The sequence below is a fragment of the Delphinus delphis genome, chromosome 8 (assembly GCF_949987515.2).
Source record: "Delphinus delphis chromosome 8, mDelDel1.2, whole genome shotgun sequence".
NCBI classification, from domain to species: domain Eukaryota; kingdom Metazoa; phylum Chordata; class Mammalia; order Artiodactyla; family Delphinidae; genus Delphinus; species Delphinus delphis.
In genome coordinates, this window is record NC_082690.1 from 63,661,895 (window position 1) to 63,683,230 (window position 21,336).

Consider the following 21,336-nt stretch of genomic DNA (forward strand, 5'->3'; position numbering starts at 1 on the left):
AGAACCACACACGCAGAGGCTGGATGGGCTAGAAGAAGGGTAAGGACAGAAGGTACTTAAGTTAGAGCATCCTCTGCAGGGTCAGCTGTGCCAGCTGGAAGAATGGGCTGCTGCTTCCTAAGTAAACCCCTGTGGGCCTGCCCCGTACAAACAAAAACAGGGCCACAGAGCTGAAAAAAGGTGAGAAAGGCCCAAGTGGTAGAAATAACATGAAGACCCAGCCACTGGGTTCCTCTAGCCCTATGCAGAGCAGCCTAACCTGTTTAAACAGGACTTGGACACACTACACACTTGGGAATTTTCTTTTCGGCCTGTGGCAGATCTGAAGCCAACAGCAAGGGAGGCTGCAGTTGTGGCTGGAAGCAGACAGGAAGGCTATGGGTCTGATCCTGAGGGAGGTCAAAACTGAAGTCACCCAGAGATTGCAGGACCTGTGCTCTGGGCCATTCCCAGCAGTCAGGGTAGCCTTGGAGGGTGTCAAGGGCGACAGCCCAGCAGCACAGGACCTGATGACAGAGTGTGACGCTGCTGATGGCACTGGCGTGAGCACCTAGCACAGGCTACACCCTGGACAGACACTACACACAGCATTGCGAGGGGGGATTATTCCCAGTGCATAAGTGAGGAAACTGGTGCTTAGAGAAGTTAAGGAGTAATCAAGAAAAAGGAGAAATTTGGCCTATTTACTTTGTATAAGAAAATGGGAAAGGAAAAACAAGGTTAGGTACATTTTAGAAACACTTGTGTGAAAATGGTCAAGGCAAAGTCTGTGATACTTCACGTTTTTCTCATTGCTGGGTAGCTGAAGTATTAGATTTTCCTTTGGTACCTAAATAGTCTGGGTTGAGGGAATCTTAAGAGTGTGGTAGTAAGTAGGGTTGGTTTATTTATTACCCCAGATTTGGAGTTTTTTGTGGTCAACAGCATTTCCTACCTTAACTGTGGCCTCTCTCCTTGGCTCTGCCTCTGGGAAATAACATTTGCAGGGAACTACTAAAAAGGAAAGAGATTTTCGTTGTTTAGTGGTCAGGTTAAAGACAAACCTCGTAAATTAGCCCTGGACAGGGTCCATGGAGAGTCCTAGTTTACAGCTATTATCCTGGCGTAATTAAAGCTCCCTTTTCCCAAGTCCTAGTTTACAGCTATTATCCTGGCATAATTAAAGCTCCCTTTTCCCAAAGTGTCCCAGACTGGACCATAAGTCATTGGATCATCCAGGCCATAGAGGGTGCAGAGAGTGGGGTCCTCACAAGGCATCTCTTCTAGAGGCCAAACGTGCCCGCACTCCTCTATGCAGCTCTCTGGGCCTGGCTCCTGAGCTCACATAGCACTAGTCCTGGAACTAAGGATGTACTCTCCTTGTGCTCTTATTCTGACCAGGAAAGGGGATCTCCTGGCCGGATCACCCACCTGATTTACCAAGCATGGTCCCAGGTGATGCAGTTGTTTCCTGGGCCAACTATCTGCCCCCAGAGGTATGACTGTGCTCTGCCACGGTGCCTAAAAGTCACTGCAGACCTAGTGCCAGGGGACTCAGCCCAGATCAGTTCTGGAGAAATGAAGACCAGGAGGAAAGAGACAGCAGGCATGACAACAAAAGCCAGTCCCATGCTTCTGGTCCTCCTGGATTGTATATACAAATATAATTGTCATCCCTGAAGAATAACATAATTCTGAAAAATCCAAAAAGGACTGCCTAATCTGAAATTATTGAGAAGTACATTAAAATTTTTGAAATATAAATACATAAATATATTCCTGCTATACAAACCCACCAAGAACCATGGCAGCAAGAGCTATCATGAGGTCTTAGTACTTCCAGCAGGAACTATTTCTGTAAGCCAATTTCCCCCAAAGATTAACATTCCAAAAAAGAGTTGGTTATGTGACACCTTACATACCAGCCTCATCAAAATACCTGAACTTCGTCCTTTTACTTTCACACCCCACTGCTCTAACACCACCCTTTCTGCCAAGAATGTCCTTTCTCTTCCTTGCACAGCTGGAGTCCTTAGCATCCCTCAAGACCCACCTCCTCTGTGAAGTTTCTTGAAGTACTTTAGCAAAAATGATCTTTTTTGGTGCTCCTATAGATTTGGGTCTGTATCTCAAATACAGCATAAAACCTTGTACAATAAAAGTAAAGTGGCTACCGCTTATTGAGTGGTTATCCTGTATGAGATAGGATAGTGCTGTTTTATAGGCACTGATAATTTCATTTAATCCTCATAACTAAGACCTGGACTTTGACCCGCCAGCTTTAGAGTGAGAAAGCCAAGGTTCTTGGGGTTAAGGAACTGGCCAGATTCTACAACTAGAATAGACAAGGATGGAATTGTGACCAACATTTCTCTGCCTGCAGAATTCTCGATCTTGAGCCCTTTTATAGTTCACAGTTCATTTTTAAAAATAAATTGGATACGGCTCCCACATTCAACTGAGTTTTTTTAAAGGTAGGAATTGAGCCTTCTGTTCCCACTGCCTAGCTCTGAGCAGTGTCTGCTGAATGAATAAATGAGTGAATAAGCTAGAAGGAAACAAATACATACCTCTAATAAGGGAATCATATCCTAAGGCAAAAAAGAAACTCGAAACAGGCTCCCAGAACTCTTCTCATAAATCAACCCCTCATTGTGAATGAAGAGAAACAACACGAAAACTAATTTATCGAAACAGTAAAGAGCACCTACATTATTTTTTACCTTCAGCATTACGTTACATCTAGACTGTTTTCAGTACATTTTAAACTGTATTCTTTACAAGTGAATCAAATGTTCCACACAGAGATAGAGACAATATGCTTTCTATAGACTCAGTCTTCAGTGACTTTTCTCTGTAGTCATTAACTAACAAATTCACAGCAGTAGCTGATACGTTATCTTAATACAATCCTGTACCTGTGACAGCAGTGTGTATGCTTATGTGATTTAACAGTGATTAAACTATCTTCCTGGCCGCTTGCTCATGCCAGGCACAATGGAACTCTAAAAGCCAAGTCTACCTTTACATGATTTCTTAATTTTCAAGTCTTCTGCATTTCATGACTGGGAATATCCTCAGGAATGTGTCCTCTTTAAACTCTTAGGTCTTACCTGTAAACTGAATTCACTCATCCTCACTAGACAGAATACATCTTACCTCAAGGAGACGCGTGACAGATCGCAGCTCAGAGATAGGCTTTTGGTTTGGTCACAGTCCTCCCAGTCCTAACCGACCTCCTACTTTGCCCAGCTTTCTCAACAGACTCAGACATCCACATATGGAACAAATGGTCTCTTCCAAATGGTCTCTTCCCGGGCACTGCTGCATTGGGTCCCTGCAGCTTCCCTGCTGGGCTGGCACTTGGTCTATAGGCTCAGTCCTCCTCGCTTCTGTTTCAATTGAATTTGTTGTGAGAACAAACTTCCCAGAGGGTACAACATTCAGAAACAGCATCTAAGCAAGGACTGCCTATAAGCGCATGGGTTCTCTCCCCATCACCGGCTCCCTGGCCTTCTGAGCATCTCACGGCAGGACCACCACCCTTCGGCAGGCTTTCCTGAAGCCTCAAACCTTGGCTCTGCAGGGCAAGGACTAAAGTCTCTAACTCAAGTTTCCTCTGGCCACTGAAGACCAGAGGTACAAAGGTACTTATGCATTTGGCAGTTCTGTTAAGCAGAACAGGGATAAAGGAAGCTAGAGATCCAGGCAATAGTAGAGCAAAACCATCCCCCAATAAGCCTCTAGGTTCATTCTCAGGTCAGTGGGAGTCTTGTACTCTGGAGAAAAGTGGAGATCTGAGGCAGCCTGGGTGCCCCTAAAAAGGGCCTTGCTGTGAGAAAGGGGCTTCAGTTCAGACAGCAGAGTCTTACCCTGCTCTGGCCCCACCATCCCCACTAACAGAAGGTTTTCTTCTTGAGCTCAGTGGACTACTAACCTGCTCAAGGCCCACAGAATAAGGTATTTTGGACTCTGAAATCTTCACTCTTACAACCTTAAGTCCTCATCATGTATAATCTGATGTTTGTTCACAGGTAAACCATCTGTTACTCCTAACACGAAGAGTCAGACCTCTGCCCTGAGTGGTCCCCTCTGTAATCACAATATATAGAAAATTACTCAGTGGATCAACTCTCTGATGGAGGAAAGGCAGGAAGAGAGAGAGGGAAGCTGTCTTGTGTTCATACTGATTACTGTGATGTTTTACAGGTGACAGGTGTGTAAGCACCAGGAAGGACACATGATATCCATGGCAGTGGCCTGTCTATGATATTTAAACACAGAGAATGAAACACAGGGCACAGGGCCAAGGTTGAAATCAGAGAGGAGAGAAAGGTCACCTTGGGACTAGAGTAATGGGCACCTCACCAAACTGGCTGTCTGTACTCTAAACGGTGGGGGTCCCGCTTCCTCAGCATGCCCCCTGCCTCTGCTCTATCAGCAGCGACGCCTGGCCCTTCATCTCTCAAGTCGCGGGGCCACATTTCTTCGGTGGTCTCCTCTTGCTCACGGTAACTGTCTGCACCAAATCCAGTATTCTCTGCCACGACAGCGGGATCCTCTTCTTCATGAAAACAGCGGGAACATGTTTCTGCCTCTGGGTCACATGAGGTAACAGAATTATCTTCCTGAGCTCTGGGGTCAGTAGGCATTTCCCACCCCAAATGGCCTGATCCTTCTTCTTCTATCACTCCCATTCTTTCAGCTATTTCCTCGGCAGAGGGCTCTTCTGGGTCAGGGTAATCCACCAGGATTGTTTCTTGCCTACGCTTGATGCAATCTGAAAGGTCATAAATTGGATAGGTCTCTTCCGGGTAACCTAGAGAAAAAAGCAGTACAAAGTCTTACAAAGAATGTCTCTTCCAAATAAAGTGTCAGGCTTCTCAAGCAGCAGCCATCCTATCCCAACAAATCCATTCAAGAAGTCTCTAAGAAGATTCTAACGGTTCTCAAGTTTCACTTGAGCAAATTCTTGGCGATCTGGCTGACTGTCCCCCAGCTCTTTGAAATACAAATCAATTCAGTTGAAAATCCCTTCTTAAGTGCAGGGTGCTTGGGGCAGAGTGTTAAGTCTCACTCCTCAAGCTTCTGCAGTAGTGATGAAGATTAAACAAACAACATGAGCCTCAGTTTAAAAAAAATGTACCAAACACCAGATGGAGAGAGCATAGCTCAAGGCTAATGTTTATAATTTCTACTTGGAACCATTTCCAAATCTTCCCGGGAGGGGGGGGAGGAGGGAGGAGGAAAGGAATGCTGAGCTCTTTGAAAAATACACGACAAAGCCTTCTGCTAATCAAAACAATTGAAATGGCTTGCAAGTGTCAGAAAGAGAGAGCATTTTAGCAATATATGTCCAAGATCCCGAAGGACAAGGACTGCATTTTCAGAAGGCAGAATTTCCATTGTTGGCTTCTTCCTCTTCACAAAAGGGAACAAAAGAAAACAACAAACTGGTAAACAAAATGAATCCCAGCAATGATAATGAGAAAAGAGAAAATGTTGCCAAATTGAAGAACAAAATGAAATACATCTGTGTCAGCCAAGCCGCGCCTGAGCAGCAGATGGGCCGTGCTGGAGCTCATATGCCAGTGCTGGCAACAGCAGCCATGCTCGGCGCACAATGGGAAAGCTGGAGGATTTGAAATCCATTTGCACATTATGATAATTGGCAAATTGAACCCTGACATAAACCATCTTTTTGCCTACAAATTCTGAAAAGCAGGGGTCTTTTTTGGTGCCATGTAGAGTGTGGAGAGACATTTTTACAACGTTTATAATTAGGAGGAAAAAACAGTCACACAGACTCAGTTGTAGAAAATATGAAAACCACAGACAAGTTTTAAAAAGAAAACACAAATCACCTAGAATCCCACCACTGACAACAATGTGTTGTGTTACCTGTGGCCTTTTTATCACATATAAACATATATCTTTCTCTTTTTTTAACAAAGAGGGATCATACTGTACATAAAATGTTGTACCCAGATTTTTTTCATTCAACATTGTATCGTGAGCCCTTCTCCATGTTATTAGGCATTTTAAAGTTGGCTGCAAAGTATCCCATCATACAGCTATGTAACTGACATGATTTACCATGCCTCTTCTATAAGACATTTAGATTCTTTCCAATTTTCCATTATAAGTTTCATATTAGTTAAGATCCCTGAATATAAATCTATGTCCACTTCCCTATTTCTTTAAGATAGACTTTTAGAAATATGAAAACTAGACCAAAGGGAATGGACATTTTAAAAGCCTTTTTTACACTCTGCCAAATTACTTTCCAGAAGAATGGTATAAATTTTAGTCCTACCAGTGATGTAAAAAACTGTCCATCTTATCACATCCTCACCAGCACTAACAGTAGTATGTTAAGAATCTGGCCAATGCAGTCTTAGTTCCCAGGCTCATAGGTAAACTGGAGCTTTGCTACCAAAGGCCCTCACAGTCTCCTTGGTCAAGGGCAGAGGCTGGGGAAGTCCATTTGCTAGTTAGCTCCTAGCCACTGCATGCCTAAGAGAAGTCCATCCTCTGGCATGTTCCTGCCTTGTCCCCACCAGGAACAAAGCTTGCCGTTGGAATTCCATGACTATCTGCTTTGGTTTCCGAGGGGGAAGCCTGCTGAGGAGAATCAAATAGTGACTCACATAACTACTTAGGTAGCCCGTATCAGCCAAGGCACTGGTTACCCAAAACTTCATTAGAAACATGAGCAAGCAACAAAAACTCACTGGTCCTACGAGGAAATCAGCAGCTCACAACAGGAACCAAACTAAGCAAACTATGTAAATAGCCCCTGAAAAAAGTCAATGCAGGAAACAAGAGTTAATGTCAATCAGCTTATAATTGATGTTCCCGGTAATATTCAACAGGTTATTGAATGTATAAAACCAACCAGGCTTCAATATAAAAAAGGGAGCAAACACAATGTATTAGAGAGCTGTTAGAAACTCATCATTACAAAAAAAAATTTAAACTTAATAGAGGAAGAAAAGAGTAGGTTGAAATAAACATGACTGAGAACCAAATTAATACAGTAGAAGTTCAAGGTGAGGAATTCTCCCAGGACAAAGATAAATATGGCAAAGAAATGGAAATCATGAGAAAAAAAATAAGCTGCACAGAAGACCCATCCAAGATCGAATCTCAGAATTACTAGAATTCTACAATGAGAGGGCAGAACAGGTTAAATGGAAGCAATAAAATTACAAGAAAATATTCTTTACTTGAAAAAATAACTCAAGTCTTCAGACGGATAAATGCTAGGTAAAAATACCTTGAAAAATCCATACGGAGACATATGCTGATGAATCTGTACAAATTCAAATTTTTTGTGGAGGGAGGGACTTAAGGAAGTATTCTGACAGATACAAAAATTAATCAAAAATTTAAATTCAAGAAAGAAGATACTGTACGCAAGTGGTAAAAAATGAAATCAATAAGAATTATCAATGTAAAATAATCATTGATAATGTGGTTAGAAATTTAATGCCATTGTTAAATACTTAAAAGAGAAAAGGCTGTAAAAGCTAACATCACTTATAGCTAAAATTCTACCTAATTTCAACAAAACCTAAGCAGTAGGTAGAAAATAAATATGATAAAAACTTTTTACCTTATTTGGGAACAAGGTTATATAATGAAGATTTGCAATTTGCAAGAAAAAAAGGAATTCCAATTTTCATTTCATTGATTACTAGTGAGAATGGAATAATTTTTCTTCTGTTTTGTAGCCAGTTGCACTGTTTTCTTTTGTGCACTGCATATCTAGGCAGATATCAGTGTTTTCTAAATTAGTTGTAGAACTTTTTGTATATTAAAGATATCAGCTTCTTTGCTGATATCAGTCATATTTGTTACGAATCTTTTTCCAGTTTAGTGCTGGCTTTGAAAACTTTATGACATTCTCTGATCTACAGAAAAGGTTTATGTGCACTATGTAAAACACTATCCTTTCCCTTATACTTTCTTGCATTGCTTTTCTAAACTAATTTTTTATTTTGTGTTAATCGTAGATTCACATCTGGTTATAAGAAATAATACAGAAATCCCATGTACCCTTTACCTAGTTTCTTCTAATGGTAACACCTTGCAAAACTATATGCTACAATATCACAACAAGGATATTAATACTGATACAGTCAATATACAGAGGTTTTCTATCACCACAAGGATCCCTTATGTCGCCCTTTTCTGGCCACACCCATTCCCTCCTGCTCCCACTCCCTCCTTAACCTCTGGCACCTACTAGTTTGTTCTCCATTTCTATCATTTTGCCATTTCAAGAATGTTATATAAATACAAACACATTATATAACCTTTTGGAACTAGCTTTTTTTCATTCAGCATAGTCATCTGGAAATTCATGCAAGTTGCTGCATGTATCAACAGTCCATTCCTTTTTACTGCTGAGTAGTACTTCACAGTATGTACGTACCAACACAGTGTTTAACTTCAACTTCACCTGTTGAAGGACGTTTGGGTTGTTTGCACTTTGGGGCTATGACAAATAAAGCTGCTATAAATATTTACGTACAAGCTTTATCTAAACATAAAACTTTCCATTTCCCTGGGATAACTGTCCAGAGGTACAACTGCAAGGCTGTGTAGTAGCTACGTATTTAGTTTTTTAGGAAACTGCCAAACTTTTTTCCAGTGTGGGTGTATTTTACATCCCCACCAGCAGCGTAAGAGTGAATCCAACTTCTTGCCAATTAAAATCCCATCAGGCTTTTTTTTTTGTAGAAAGTGACACACTGATTCTAAATTTATATGAAAATGTGAAGTGCCTAGAATTACCAAAATAATTTTGGAAAAAAACATAGTTGAAGAACTTGGGCTACCTGACTTCAAGACAATATAAAGACACAGTGATAAAGACATTATGGCACTGGTGTTAAGTATAGACACATAGATCAGTGAAACAGTAAGTCCAGGGGCTTCCCTGGTGGCGCAGTGGTTAAGAATACGCCTGCCAATGCAGGGGACATGGGTTCAAGCCCTGGCCCGGGAAGATCCCACATGCTGTGGAGCAACTAAGCCCGTGTGCCACAACTGCTGAGCCTGCGCTCTAGAGCCTGTGAGCCACAACTACTGAGCCCGTGTGCCACAACTACTGAAGCCTGCGCGCCTAGAGCCCATGTTCCGCAACAGGGGAAGCCACCGCAATGAGAAGCCCATGCACTGCAATGAAGAGTGGCTCCTGCTCGCCACAACTAGAGAAAGCCCGCGCGCAGCAACGAAGACCCAATGCAGCCAAAAATAAATAAATAAATTTATAAAAAAAAAATAGTAAGTCCAGAATACACTCACACATACATGGGCAAATGATTTTCCATTTTCCAAAAGGGGAAGGGTTGGTTGATTTCCAACCAACACACCAAGGTAATTAAATGTAACAAAATAAACTGGAACAATAGGATATCAATATGGAAAAATATTAACCTCAGTCCTGATACCTCACACCATATATAAATAACTAAAAATAGATCACAGGCCTAAATGTAAGAGCTAAAACCATACAATTTCTAGAAGAAAACAGAGGAGTTAGGCAAACTTTGAGTTAGGCAAAGATTTCTTAAACGCACACAATGAAAGTGAGTCATAAAAGAGAAAATGATAAACTGGACTTCATAAAAATGAAAAAAACTTCTGTTCTTTGAAAAGATGTCACTAAGAAAATAAAAAGGCAAGCCACAGACTAGGAGAAAATATTTGCAAAATTCATAACTGACAACTTATATCCAGACTATAGAAGGAACCCTTGCAACTAGAACACAACCAGCTCAATAAAGAAAGTGGCAAACAATGTGAACAAACTTCACCAAAGATATACAGATGGCAAATAAGTGTGTGAAAAAATGTTCAACATCATTAGTCACTGGGGAAATGCATACTAAAGTCACAAGCTAGATACCATTATACACTCACTTGAATAGCTAAAATTAAAAAGACTGATGATTCCAAGTGTTACCAGGGATGTGGAGGACTGTGATTCTCATACATTTCCAGTGGGAAGGCAAAATGGCAGAGCCACTCTGGAAAGCAGATTGACAGTTTCTAACAAAGTTGAACATACATGTATAAAACGCCAAAACATCATTCCTAGATATATACACAAATATATGTTCCAACAAAAACACGTACACAAAAGTTCATAGTAGATTGCTTCATAATAGCTCAAAGCTGGCACCCAAATGTTCCTGAACTGGTGAATGGAGAAACAAACTATATCCAGACAACAGAACGCTACTCAGCAATTAAAAGAGAGCGAGAACTACTAATACACTCAACACATGAAGCTCAAAAGCGTTATGCTAAATCAACAAAGCCAGAAACAAAAGAGCACGTGCAGTATGATCCATTTATATAGAAAAGGTAAAACTCTAGGGACAGAAAGCAGTTCAGCTGTTGCCAGAGCGGGAGGGGATTAGCAGCAAAGTGGGTGGGAACGTTCTGAGATGATGGAAATAGCATGACTAAATCATCACTATGGTATGATTATATAACTACACATTTGTCAAAACTTATCCAACTACACACTTAAAACTGGTGAACTGTATTGTATCTACATTATACCTCCGTAATAAAGCTGACTTTTAAAAATTTTTAAGATCTCTTTTCTGGCCTGATGGTTAACAAAGAGATAAGAAGACACTGTTTACCTTCCCAGTCCTCCATGTAAGGGGCCTCCTCAGCTTCTTTCTCTGGAGTGGGTCTGTCAATGAATTTTCCTTCTTTCATGACCCTGGTGATTTCTCGGAGCTGATGCAGCAATCGTTTTTCTTGGTCAGAAGTCACGGCCTGTGCTCTGCTTAGAAACAGCAGACAATCCGGCCAGTTAGTGGTAAATACTCCTAGGCAAGGAACATAAACATCACTGTGATCTGTCTGGACTCCAGGAAGTTTAACAGCAACAGATAATTACTCTGGGAACTGATCCTGGAACTGCATAGCTGGGAACTAGAGATGTCAGTTCAATGTTTTGATTTTATAAATGGGGAAACTAAGGCCCAGAATAGATCAAGTGACTGTCCAAGGTCCCAGAATGATTTAATGTCAATACTGAGACAAGACCCCAGCTGTCTGAGCCTTCAGTTCAGTGTTCTTTCATTACACCTCACTGCCCTGATTCTCTAATCTCAAGCAATTTCACCATTACTTATATTATTCCATTTACAAACAAGCCACTTTTCTCTGAAGTAATGTCATCAAAAGAAAATGTGCTGGACCATTTGCCTCAACTAGGGAAAAATATGCTACTAGGCCAACCCTGGAATTACCAGGCTGAATCTGTTTGTGCAGAAATAAAGATATATCCTAAAATTTCAGAGCTGGCTCATTCTGACAAATCACCGAAACCAGAGAAATTGGGAAAACTGAGGCCCATGGAGGGGAAACTATACATCATCACACTGTTAGTTAATGTCAGTTCTAAAAGTAAAGTCTCCTGACTTCTGACAGCATTCTGGTGCAATTCTTTTTTTTTTTTTTGCGGTACGCGGGCCTCTCACTGCTGTGGCCTCTCCCGTTGCGGAGCACAGGCTCCGGATGCGCAGGCTCAGCGGCCATGGCTCACGGGCCCAGCCGCTGCGCGGCATGTGGGATCTTCCCGGACCGGGGCACGAACCCGTGTCTCCTGCATCGGCAGGCGGACTCTCAACCACTGCGCCACCGGGGAAGCCCCTGGTGCAATTCTTGACGCACAGTGCTCAAGCTGCACAGTTCAGAAAACCTGGGTGTGACCCCTAACTTAGCTGTGTGGCTCTGGGGCAACGCCTACACAAGTAAGATGAGGCTCAAGGATAATGGTGTGACTCTTTGAGAGGGAAGCGCTGCATCGAACTGGCAGGCAAGCAAGGCCCTACTCAGAAGACTGAGAACTGTCTGCTTTGGGACCAGCTTTACCTAGTGGCAGGATTTAACAGAGGCTACTTATGCTCCTCGTAAAAACCCAAAGCACCCGAAGTCACTATAACACTCATGAAGAAGAAATGATACACTCTGTACCAGCCTCATGGAGGTGCCACCAGTCTTTCTAATAGTCCAGCCCCGAGCCTACGTTTCTTTTTACATTTAACCTACATTACGTTACCCTTAATGACTAATAGGGAAGAAGAAAAAACTGCTTCTCCCGCCAGCATCAAGATGGCAACTAAGGAAAATGGAGATGCAACATTTCTACAGACCTCAGTGGGAGGAAAACAAAAGCCCCGTGAGCTCCACTTTTTCTACAATAAATGGCCTCAAAGCCACGAACTGAAGAAGCCTGTCTGTTCTACCTGCAGCTGAACAGCTGCTTTACTCCTTCCCATCAGTACAGGAGTGCTGACTCACCCTAACTACTCATGTATTCTATAATCCCTAATTCTTACTGTTACAACAACTCACTTTGTGGGAGGCTTCTGGGGCAGCTAGGTCACCCCTAGCTGAAAGAGCCTATGTGATTATCACAACATGCTGCACACGTTACTTCTCTGGACTGTACTTAGTACATTCTGATTTTTACTAAAGGAAACAGTCTTAACTTTGTTTCCTAACTCATGGAAAATCGGAACCTTTAAACAAAAGGGGGATGGGTAGGCTAAGAGAAGCAGAAACAGACAAGAGAAGCTTTCTTAGAGCATTCCAAACTAGAGTGTCTTCAGGGGTATTCAGTGTCCATATCATACATTAGGCAGTTAATCGTGGTCCACCTTACATCTTCTGAATTTATTGCAATGAAGACTTTCATGGATTTCTCATTGTCTCAACTTGGTTTGATACTCCTGGAGGGCAGTGATAAGCTCACAACAGGCACAGTGTACAGGCACAGTGCCATGAACATTTTAAGTGCTCAATGAATGTGTTGGTTTGATTGGTCCCCATGTCTTCTACCTCCCTGAAATCTGGCTTCCACTCCATCATTTTACCAAAACTTGTGAAAATCAATGACCAGTGACCACTTTACTTTTTTTTTTTTTCTGTGCAGCATGTGGGATCTTAGTTCACCGACCAGGGATTGAACCCATACCCCCTGCAGTGGAAGCACAGAGTCGTAACCATTGGACTGCCCAGGGAATTCCCCAATGACCACTTTAAAGTCCGAAAGTCTTTTTTCTCACATTTCATTCTTCTTGACTTTTCTGTACTAAGGACCGTCCTCTCCTTGAAACGTCCTCCTCCCTCGGCATTTGTATTCCTCCCACTTATTTAACCATTCCTTGTATCTTTGATCCTGGCTCACTTTCCTACTCCCACATCCTAAAACATGGTTTTCCTGAAGGCTCAATCCTAGGACTCTTGTTTCTCCACTCCTACAAGCCCTCAGGAAGCGGACCCAATTACACAGATTAAACCATCACCTCTACACAGACGATGCCCAATCTCTACGTCTAATCTTGACTTTTCACACAAAGGCCAGTCTCATAACTCCAGTTACCTCCTGGGCATTTCTACTTGGAGGCCTTGTCACTATAATAAAGTTAAACTTAAATTCACGCTTCAAAACCACGTCCTAGTTGGCCCAGGATCGTGAGCAGCTGCGTGAACAGGTAAGCTAGGTGAGGTTGGCTATGGCCGATTCCAAGATGCTAGAAAAATAAAAAGTCAAGCTGGGAGATAACTCAGACTTCTGAATGCTACTGCTGTAAATCCAGAGGCAGCATCAAGTTCTGAGTCCAAGCGTTAAACACAGAGAGAAGAATGAAACAGTGTCTTCCAACACCATTCGTGATGAGGACGGAAACCAGACCAGCAAAAGAATGCTGGCGACTGCCACACAGTAATTATATGCCTCAAGGATTTGGGGATCTCATCCTTCCCGCATGGCCCTTACCTCTTGCTCCCAGCCAAGTGACCTCCGGACTTGTGTCCTCTGTTCTGACCTCAATACCCAAATTTCCCATTGTTGCTGCTTATCATATGTGGGTGTCCTGGTGGCACTGCGACCATACTCAAAGCTGAACTCGTGATCCCTATTCCAAAGGCTTATCTTCATTCTTCTGTGTTTTTATTTTGGTTGATGCCGTAATCTTCCTCCCAGTTTGGGCTGTTAAGTCTCCAAATCGTCCATCTCCTCTCCTTCATTTCTCTTATCTAGTCAGTCTGCCTTTGGAAAACCAATCCCTCTTCTGCTCACAGTGCAGAGGCTGAAGCCACCCATCCCCTCACTTCTCCTTCTACAGTGGCCACGTGGCCCACGGCCTATCATCACACTCCATCCCCTTGGCTGCAGTGACTGATTCAGTGATATATACAGTTGGGCCAACTACACTTTCTCCTAAAACTGGATCTTGAACACAGCGAAGCCTGAACTGAAAATTTTTCATGTTAATTCATCCCGGCAGCAGTCCTTGAAGAGACTGTCTATTTGCTCCTGCTCCTAAATCCCGACAGCTGCTCTGGTTCCCATTCTTCCTGAAACTTAGATCTTCAGCTATTCTTTTGATACTGTAAGCGACCCCATACTCTTCCAATAAATTCGGCCGCACCCCCCAAAAAACAAATTTTTGCTACCCAGAGTTGTCTGCCTGAAACCAAGGAATCCTGATACAGCCTGCGATTCTCTTTTCCTCCTTGAAGTCCCCTTAATCTGCCCCCCACCTCTTTTCTCCTCTCACTGGCCTATGCATCACTTTTGCTAGAACCTTTTCAATACCCTAGCATACAGCCACCCTAGACTAGAACCTTTTCAACATCCTAGCATACAGCCACCCTAGACTAGAACCTTTTCAATACCCTAGCATACAGCCACCCTAGACTAGACCCTTTTCAATGTCCTAGCATACAGCCACCCTAGACTAGAACCTTTTCAATACCCTAGCATACAGCCACCCTAGACTAGAACCTTTTCAACATCCTAGCATACAGCCACCCTAGACTAGAACCTTTTCAATACCCTAGCATACAGCCACCCTAGACTAGACCCTTTTCAATGTCCTAGCATACAGCCACCCTAGACTAGACCCTTTTCAATGTCCTAGCATACAGCCACCCTAGACTAGACCCTTTTCAACATCCTAGCATACAGCCACCCTAGACATGAGTTATTTTTCTAAAGCACAGCAGATGATGCCATTTCTTTTCAAAAGCCGCCAGAGGCCCTCCACTGTAAAGACAATAAATGCCAACTTCTCAGCCTACCGTCCAGGGCCTTCCAGTCTGCCCCCAGTTTACTTTTCTAGTTCTTTCTCCCATGAGTTACCTCCCTAACCATTTACCACAGCCCTGGTGTACCCTACTCCCGTTACTTCGAACTACTTGCTATTCCAAAAAACGTGCCTGACCTCTCACCTTGTTTGCTGCTTGTGCCACCCTCTCCCTCTGGAACATTCTTCCCCCAACTCTGCCAGAGGGAATCCTTCCATCCTGTAAGGCTTATTTAAATTCTCTCTTTTTCTTGAGACCTTCTGTGGTAGGCAGAATAATGTCTCCTCACCATCCCCCAAATATGTCCACATCCTAGTCCCTGGAACCTATAATGATGTTACCTTATACATAAGGGGACTTCAGGTTGCAAATGGAATAAAGGTTGCAAATCAGCTGGCCTTAAAACAGATTATCCTGGATTATCTGGGAGGACACAATGTATTTATGAGGGTCCTTAAAAGTAGAAGGGGGAGGCAGAAGAGGCCAAAGTAATAATGTAACGTACAAAAGTCTCAACCCACTGTTGCTGGCTTTGAAAGTGGAGGAAAGGGTCCATGAGCCAAGGAATGTGGGCAGCTTCTAAAATCTGAAAAAGGCAAGGAAAAAGATTTTACCCCGGAGCCTCCAGAAGGGAACGCAGTCTGGCAAACACCTTGATTTTAGCCCAGTGTAGGATTTCTAACATACAGACCTATAAGATAACAACGTGTATTGTTTTAAGACATCAAGTTCGGGATAATTTGTTATAGCAGCCACAGAAAACTAATACACGTTCCCAGAGCACACTTTTTCTCTCTGAGATGCAGTTCCTTAAAGAGAAAATAATTGCTACTGACAACCATAGAGGGCTGTGCAGAACGAATCAAAATAGGTACCAAAGATATTCTTATTATTGCTGAAAATGCCTGCTTTAAACTACTTTCTTTACATCTACCTCATTCATTCTTTCAACATGTACAGACACTGTCGATGTGCCAGCACTAGGAACGAAATTTGAACAATGAGCCAGCTCTAGGAATGCAAGTTTGAACAATGAAAATTCCCTGTCCTCAATAAGGTTACAGGGCATTAGGGAAGACAGAAAAGTTAACAGAAGATAAGGAAGTAATACGATGCTTACATTATCCAGCAAACAGAGGTGGCCAAGGGAGGATATGGGAGGAACACCTAACCAAGTTGTGGGTTCAGGGAAAGACTCTCAGAGGAAATGATGTCTAAGTTGAGACCTCTAAGACAAGCAAGAGTTAAAACAAGTGTGCGTGGGGAGGCGGTCGGGGGCAACATCCAAGCAAAGGAAAAAAGTATATGCAAAATCTTAGAAGTGGAAGTGCCCAGGTACTTCAGAGGAACAGCAAGCAGTGCAGCTGGACCACAGACACAGAGAGAGTAACGGAGAAAGATAAAGCAATTGAGGTATGCAGAGCCACGTCACCTAGGACCATGTAAGTTATGTTAAAGATTCTACTCTTTATCAAGAGCAACAGGGACCTACTGAAGGGTTAAAACAAAAGACGTAATCCACTGGTTTGGAAAGCAGAAAGTGAATTGAAAGGAGGCAAATTAGAGGAAAAGAAACCACATGAGACAGTTCTGACCTATGTCAAAAATAAAGGCATTCTCTACTCACTCACTTACTCATTCTTCCATTTCAATTAATACTTTTCTAAAGCCTACTACTGGCTTGTGCTAGGCTCTGGGAATAAGAAGGATAATCCCTGCCCTAGTAGAGTTTAGAGTGTTTTACAGGGAGACAGGAAGAAATGACAAGACATGGTGATTAATGAGATATGGGAAGTGAAGGAAACGGTGAATCAAAGATGACATCTAATTTCTGCTTTGGGCAACTAAGTAGATGGAGGAGCCATTTGCTGAGATGGGGAACATTAAAGGTAGAATAGGTTCATCTGGGGGTAGATGATGAGTTCCACTTTGGATGTTCATTCACTCAGGGGACATTTACTGTTTGATGAGGATAAGAGTAGCTATCTATGAGACATGGCCAGTAGGACCCTGAATATAGAGGTCAGCAAATGAAGAGAAGGATCTCAACAGGGAATGGCCGTGATTTACTCTTCTATCATGGTAATAAGTACAGATGCTTGCATCAAAAGTGAATATCTACTCTTTTCCAATGGTATTTACTTAGTACCTACTATGTGAACAAGAGAGACTAAGCCTGTCCTCAGACTTTACACCCCCACAACGCCTGCCAGAAATCTGTGATCCCACATGATGCTCAACGTGCCTGCCAAGGTGTTTGCTGCCCGAGGCTGTACCCTCACTTCTCCTCTTGGGCCATTCCATGCTTCTAGGTAAATAGTTACAGTGGGACGTGCTGCTCCAGGAAGGAACTTTCACTGATCACAAGGACAAAAATGAGGACACCTTGATGCGGATTCCTAGATCCTTTCCTTAGTCTTTGTGTCCTTGGGCTAGAGAGTCTGCTTAATGTCAGACATAACATGGCACAGTACCAACCTTCCGGGAGGCTTAATTATTTAAAAATGTGTGCAGACTTATATCGCTCACAGGTGAAAGCTGTCTGAAAAGTTTTGTTAGTATTAAAAACCTTTCCCATATCTTGATGCTTACATAAGCATTAAGATGAAGTATCAGAAAGAGCATATTTTGGGAATTTTAAGCAAAATCTTACAGTTATGGAGTGATATTATATAAAAGGACTTAGAAGGCTGCAAAGGAACAAGCCTTCTTTGTCTTAAATCCTCTCCTTGACCTCCAGAAGCCTGGCAATGTGATAAAATCTTATCTGACAGAAAAAATACTGGGGTATTTTGGGCTCTTCTAATAATCCTAGAAGCACAGACTTGTAAAGGAACAAATGCCACAGAAACTAAGGTTAAAGGCTTTAAGTATAAAAAGGAAAAGAATGTAAAACATGCAGCTACCTAGCCCTTGCAGTTTTGAAGGTGGAAGTCCCATAGGGCCTACCTGTAAGGATAAAAGGTTTTAGATTAAGGAGTTTCAGAGAGAAGGTCACCTCCTTACAGACTGGAAAATGAGACATCTGGGAAAGAGAGACACAAGCTATGCTCTCTTGAGGGGAAGGAGAGCTGCTCCCTGGTTCCTGAGAGGTACTGTGGAAAATATTCTACACAATCATTGCCATGTGGCAGTGGCCTCAGCATGTTCTCAAAGAGCCCATGCTCCAGCAACTTACTAGGAATATATAACCTGAGCTAGGACCCGCTGTCCCAGAAACAATGAGATGGCGCAGCTCCAGCGGCGGTGGTGGCATGCAACTCCTCTGCCTTCGCACATAAAACGTGGAGCAGCAACCCTAGCTGGCACAAGGAGGACAGACAGCAGTTAGGGGTCACAGTACTGCACCCCTGGCTTCGGCAATGGACAAATGGTATGCGTGGTGGGGTCATCTGGTTTGAGCTAAGGGAGTCTGAATAGCAGTGAAGAATAGTGAGAAAATATCTTCACATGGTTTCTTAGCCCAAAGCCCAGGGTTGGATCTCCCAGGTGGGAGGCCCTGCCCACAGATACTCACCTATAGTTTTCCTGACACTTAGGTGTGGCCTAGTGCTTCAAATAGACCAGGGCTAGGGTACAGATATTTTCTGAGGCACAAGGGTCTATAGAAGTCTGGTACTTCCCCACCCAGACTGTGAATGGTACAGGATAAGGGCAGAAAATGCCAGAAAAGTATAGCTGCACAAATTGGTTTAGTCACACTCATACAAAACAGTCAAACATTAGATAATGTATATAAAGCATTAGCTTAGAGCTTTGTTCATAGTAAGTGCTCAGTAATGCCAAATAGTATGATCCACTCACAGAGATACACTCACGTATAGATATGTACACCTATCTCTACCACTCTGGAGAAGTCCCGATAGTCACTCTGCTTTCTGGACCAAAAGAAGGTCAACGGTCATGGGCCCAGATAGGCAAGGTTCACCCTCATGAATGTCATTTCAGCAGCAATGTAGACTTTGCAGGGAAAAGCCAAGCCAAGGGACTTCAATTCGAGGATGTTTACTCTTCTGCTATCTGGCCAAAGATGGGCAAGGCAGGAGCCAGGAAGCAGGGGAAGCAGTGTGGGGCACTAGCAGCACAAGGATGGCCAACAGAAGAGGCTAAGGTAGAGCAGTTTTCTGGGGCAAAGACGCCACACTGAGCCCACGGGGCTATAGTAGGGACCTTTCAGTACATCCTCCTGCACGGGATTTTGCCGCTCACCCCCAGTGCTTCCTCCATTCTTGTCAGAAGGCCTAGCGCGGACCGAATCCCTCTTTGTTCTCAACCTCACATTCTGGTTTCTCCTCCCTGGCCTTCCTACACCCACGTTTTCTTAGTTGATGCCCACTTCCATCAACCCCCTGAAGCCACCTTTTCGGATCCTCAGCCAGCCCTGTAGCAAGAGGAGTGTGTTTTCGCTGCAGAGCATCCTCAAGGGCTAGTTTGGCTCCTGACACCTACTTTACACGTCTAGTTCTGCTCTGGAATAGTCAACACAAAACAAACGTGTACTCTGATCGTACTTGCTCTCTTCTCTCATTTTGCCTCAAACAGAAACCACAATATTTAATAATCTGGTTTTACTTAAAATTCTGCCTTTCTTTAGACAGCTAGGATATTGTCTTCCTTAAAACCCAGTTATTTTAGCCTGTAGTATCTGCTCACAAATTTACTCACTCTCACAATAATGTTGCACAACATGGAACATATACTCTTGAAAATGAAACTGCTTGAGAGTGTGAAAATGGAAATGTTCAGGGAAAAATAATATGTAAGTGACAAATATGACAACAATGAAAGCAAGTGGGCCAGAAAAACAAAAATTTGAATTGACTCTCTAAATGGGAAACAGTCTGATCTCTGTTATGCGAAAACGTACCTCTCACCATTAGGCCCCACTCTGTTGATTAGTTTTTCCATGGCTTCCTCTGTCTCCTTCAGTTTTTCTTGTAGTTGAACAAGCTCAAAATTGGCTGAAAAATAAGCATCAATCTAAGAACCATCATGTACAACTCCCTAAGCCCTTTTCTGAAACACGGCTGGCTGTGACGCTCTACAATAATCCAGGCTGGTCCTGAGATCCAGCTAATCCAATCAGGACACAAAGGGTACTGAGGTCTAGACACCAAGATCTAAAGGATACACGTTTAGAAAGTGATGAATAAATCACTCTCTCACACACAGAAATATAGCAGGACCAGCCAAAGAAAATACCTAGGAGTGAAAAACATAGCCCTACACAGTCAGCCAAGAAGGAATGAAGATAACTCCTTTCTAATTCAAATGATACTTGAGGATAAAGTACCAAATCTGCTAAAGGACTTCAGAAAAGGTGTTAAGACCCTGAAATGAACAATATTTCACCTGTCCCTAGGATCTGAAAACTTATATGGACGATAACAGTATAAAAGTTACTCTTCTTCAACAGAAGAAGTCTTGAACTAGGGCTGAGACCTTCCTGCCCAAGGTTTTCTACTTCAGTCATCTGGGGTGAGTGGTATAACCCTATCTCCCAGAAGCAGCTTTCTCAACAAGGGTCAGACAGGACCACAACTACTGAAAGTAATGTTAAGACCCTAAAAGTAGAACATAAAAATCAATCACTCAATCAGTACATGAAATGAACTTTAAGGTAACAGGAAAATAAAATGTTGCTCATTATGTAGATAATCTAGTTATTGTTTCACACCCGAGTATCACTGTACACAGGCATATTGAGAGGGTCACTATAAAATGTAATACTTCAAAGGCTTTTTAGTACTTGTACAACAAATTTTTATGCATGCAATTAACATCTGTGCCACATAAATGCTTAGGTTATTTTTATTTTCTGTATGATTCAAAATTGAAGCATAAGAAGTTGATATAATTGCTACTACATTATCTTTGTTTTAAATGCATTATGTGACAGGATACAGAATTTGCTACTCTTTAGTTCACAAGTCTTTAAAAACAATTTCATGATGCATTTACAATCACTTTTGGTAAGACACTATTTCAATTAAGAATACAAAAATTCAAAAAAAAAAAAAAAGAATACAGCAGGGATCACAGTCATTTTGCTGATGCCTTTCTTTTAAAAAACTCCGATGAGGCTTCAGTATCCACAGGATAGTTTGGCCTTCAACAACACAGCTTATCCTGCCTACTCTTCATGCCTTCTTTCCCACAGCTGCCCTCTGTCAGACTGCGTCTTACTCAAGCACCCTATCTAATAGGCCCTCCTTCATACACAGC

At 42.5% G+C, this 21,336-nt stretch overlaps 1 protein-coding gene across 1 annotated transcript in view; it reads right to left on the reverse strand.

Annotated features, from left to right (window-relative positions):
- Window positions 1–2,304: 2,304 nt before the first annotated feature.
- RIC3 (RIC3 acetylcholine receptor chaperone) overlaps window positions 2,305–21,336 on the reverse strand; it is a 50,147-nt gene continuing 31,115 nt past the window's right edge. The window contains exons 4-6 of the mRNA XM_060018444.1: window positions 19,979–20,072; window positions 10,647–10,792; window positions 2,305–4,798 (exon numbers count right to left, since the gene is read on the reverse strand). Of these exons, the coding sequence (XP_059874427.1) occupies window positions 4,344–4,798; window positions 10,647–10,792; window positions 19,979–20,072 (695 nt within the window). The 3' untranslated portion in view covers window positions 2,305–4,343. The remainder of the gene's footprint in view (window positions 4,799–10,646; window positions 10,793–19,978; window positions 20,073–21,336) is intronic.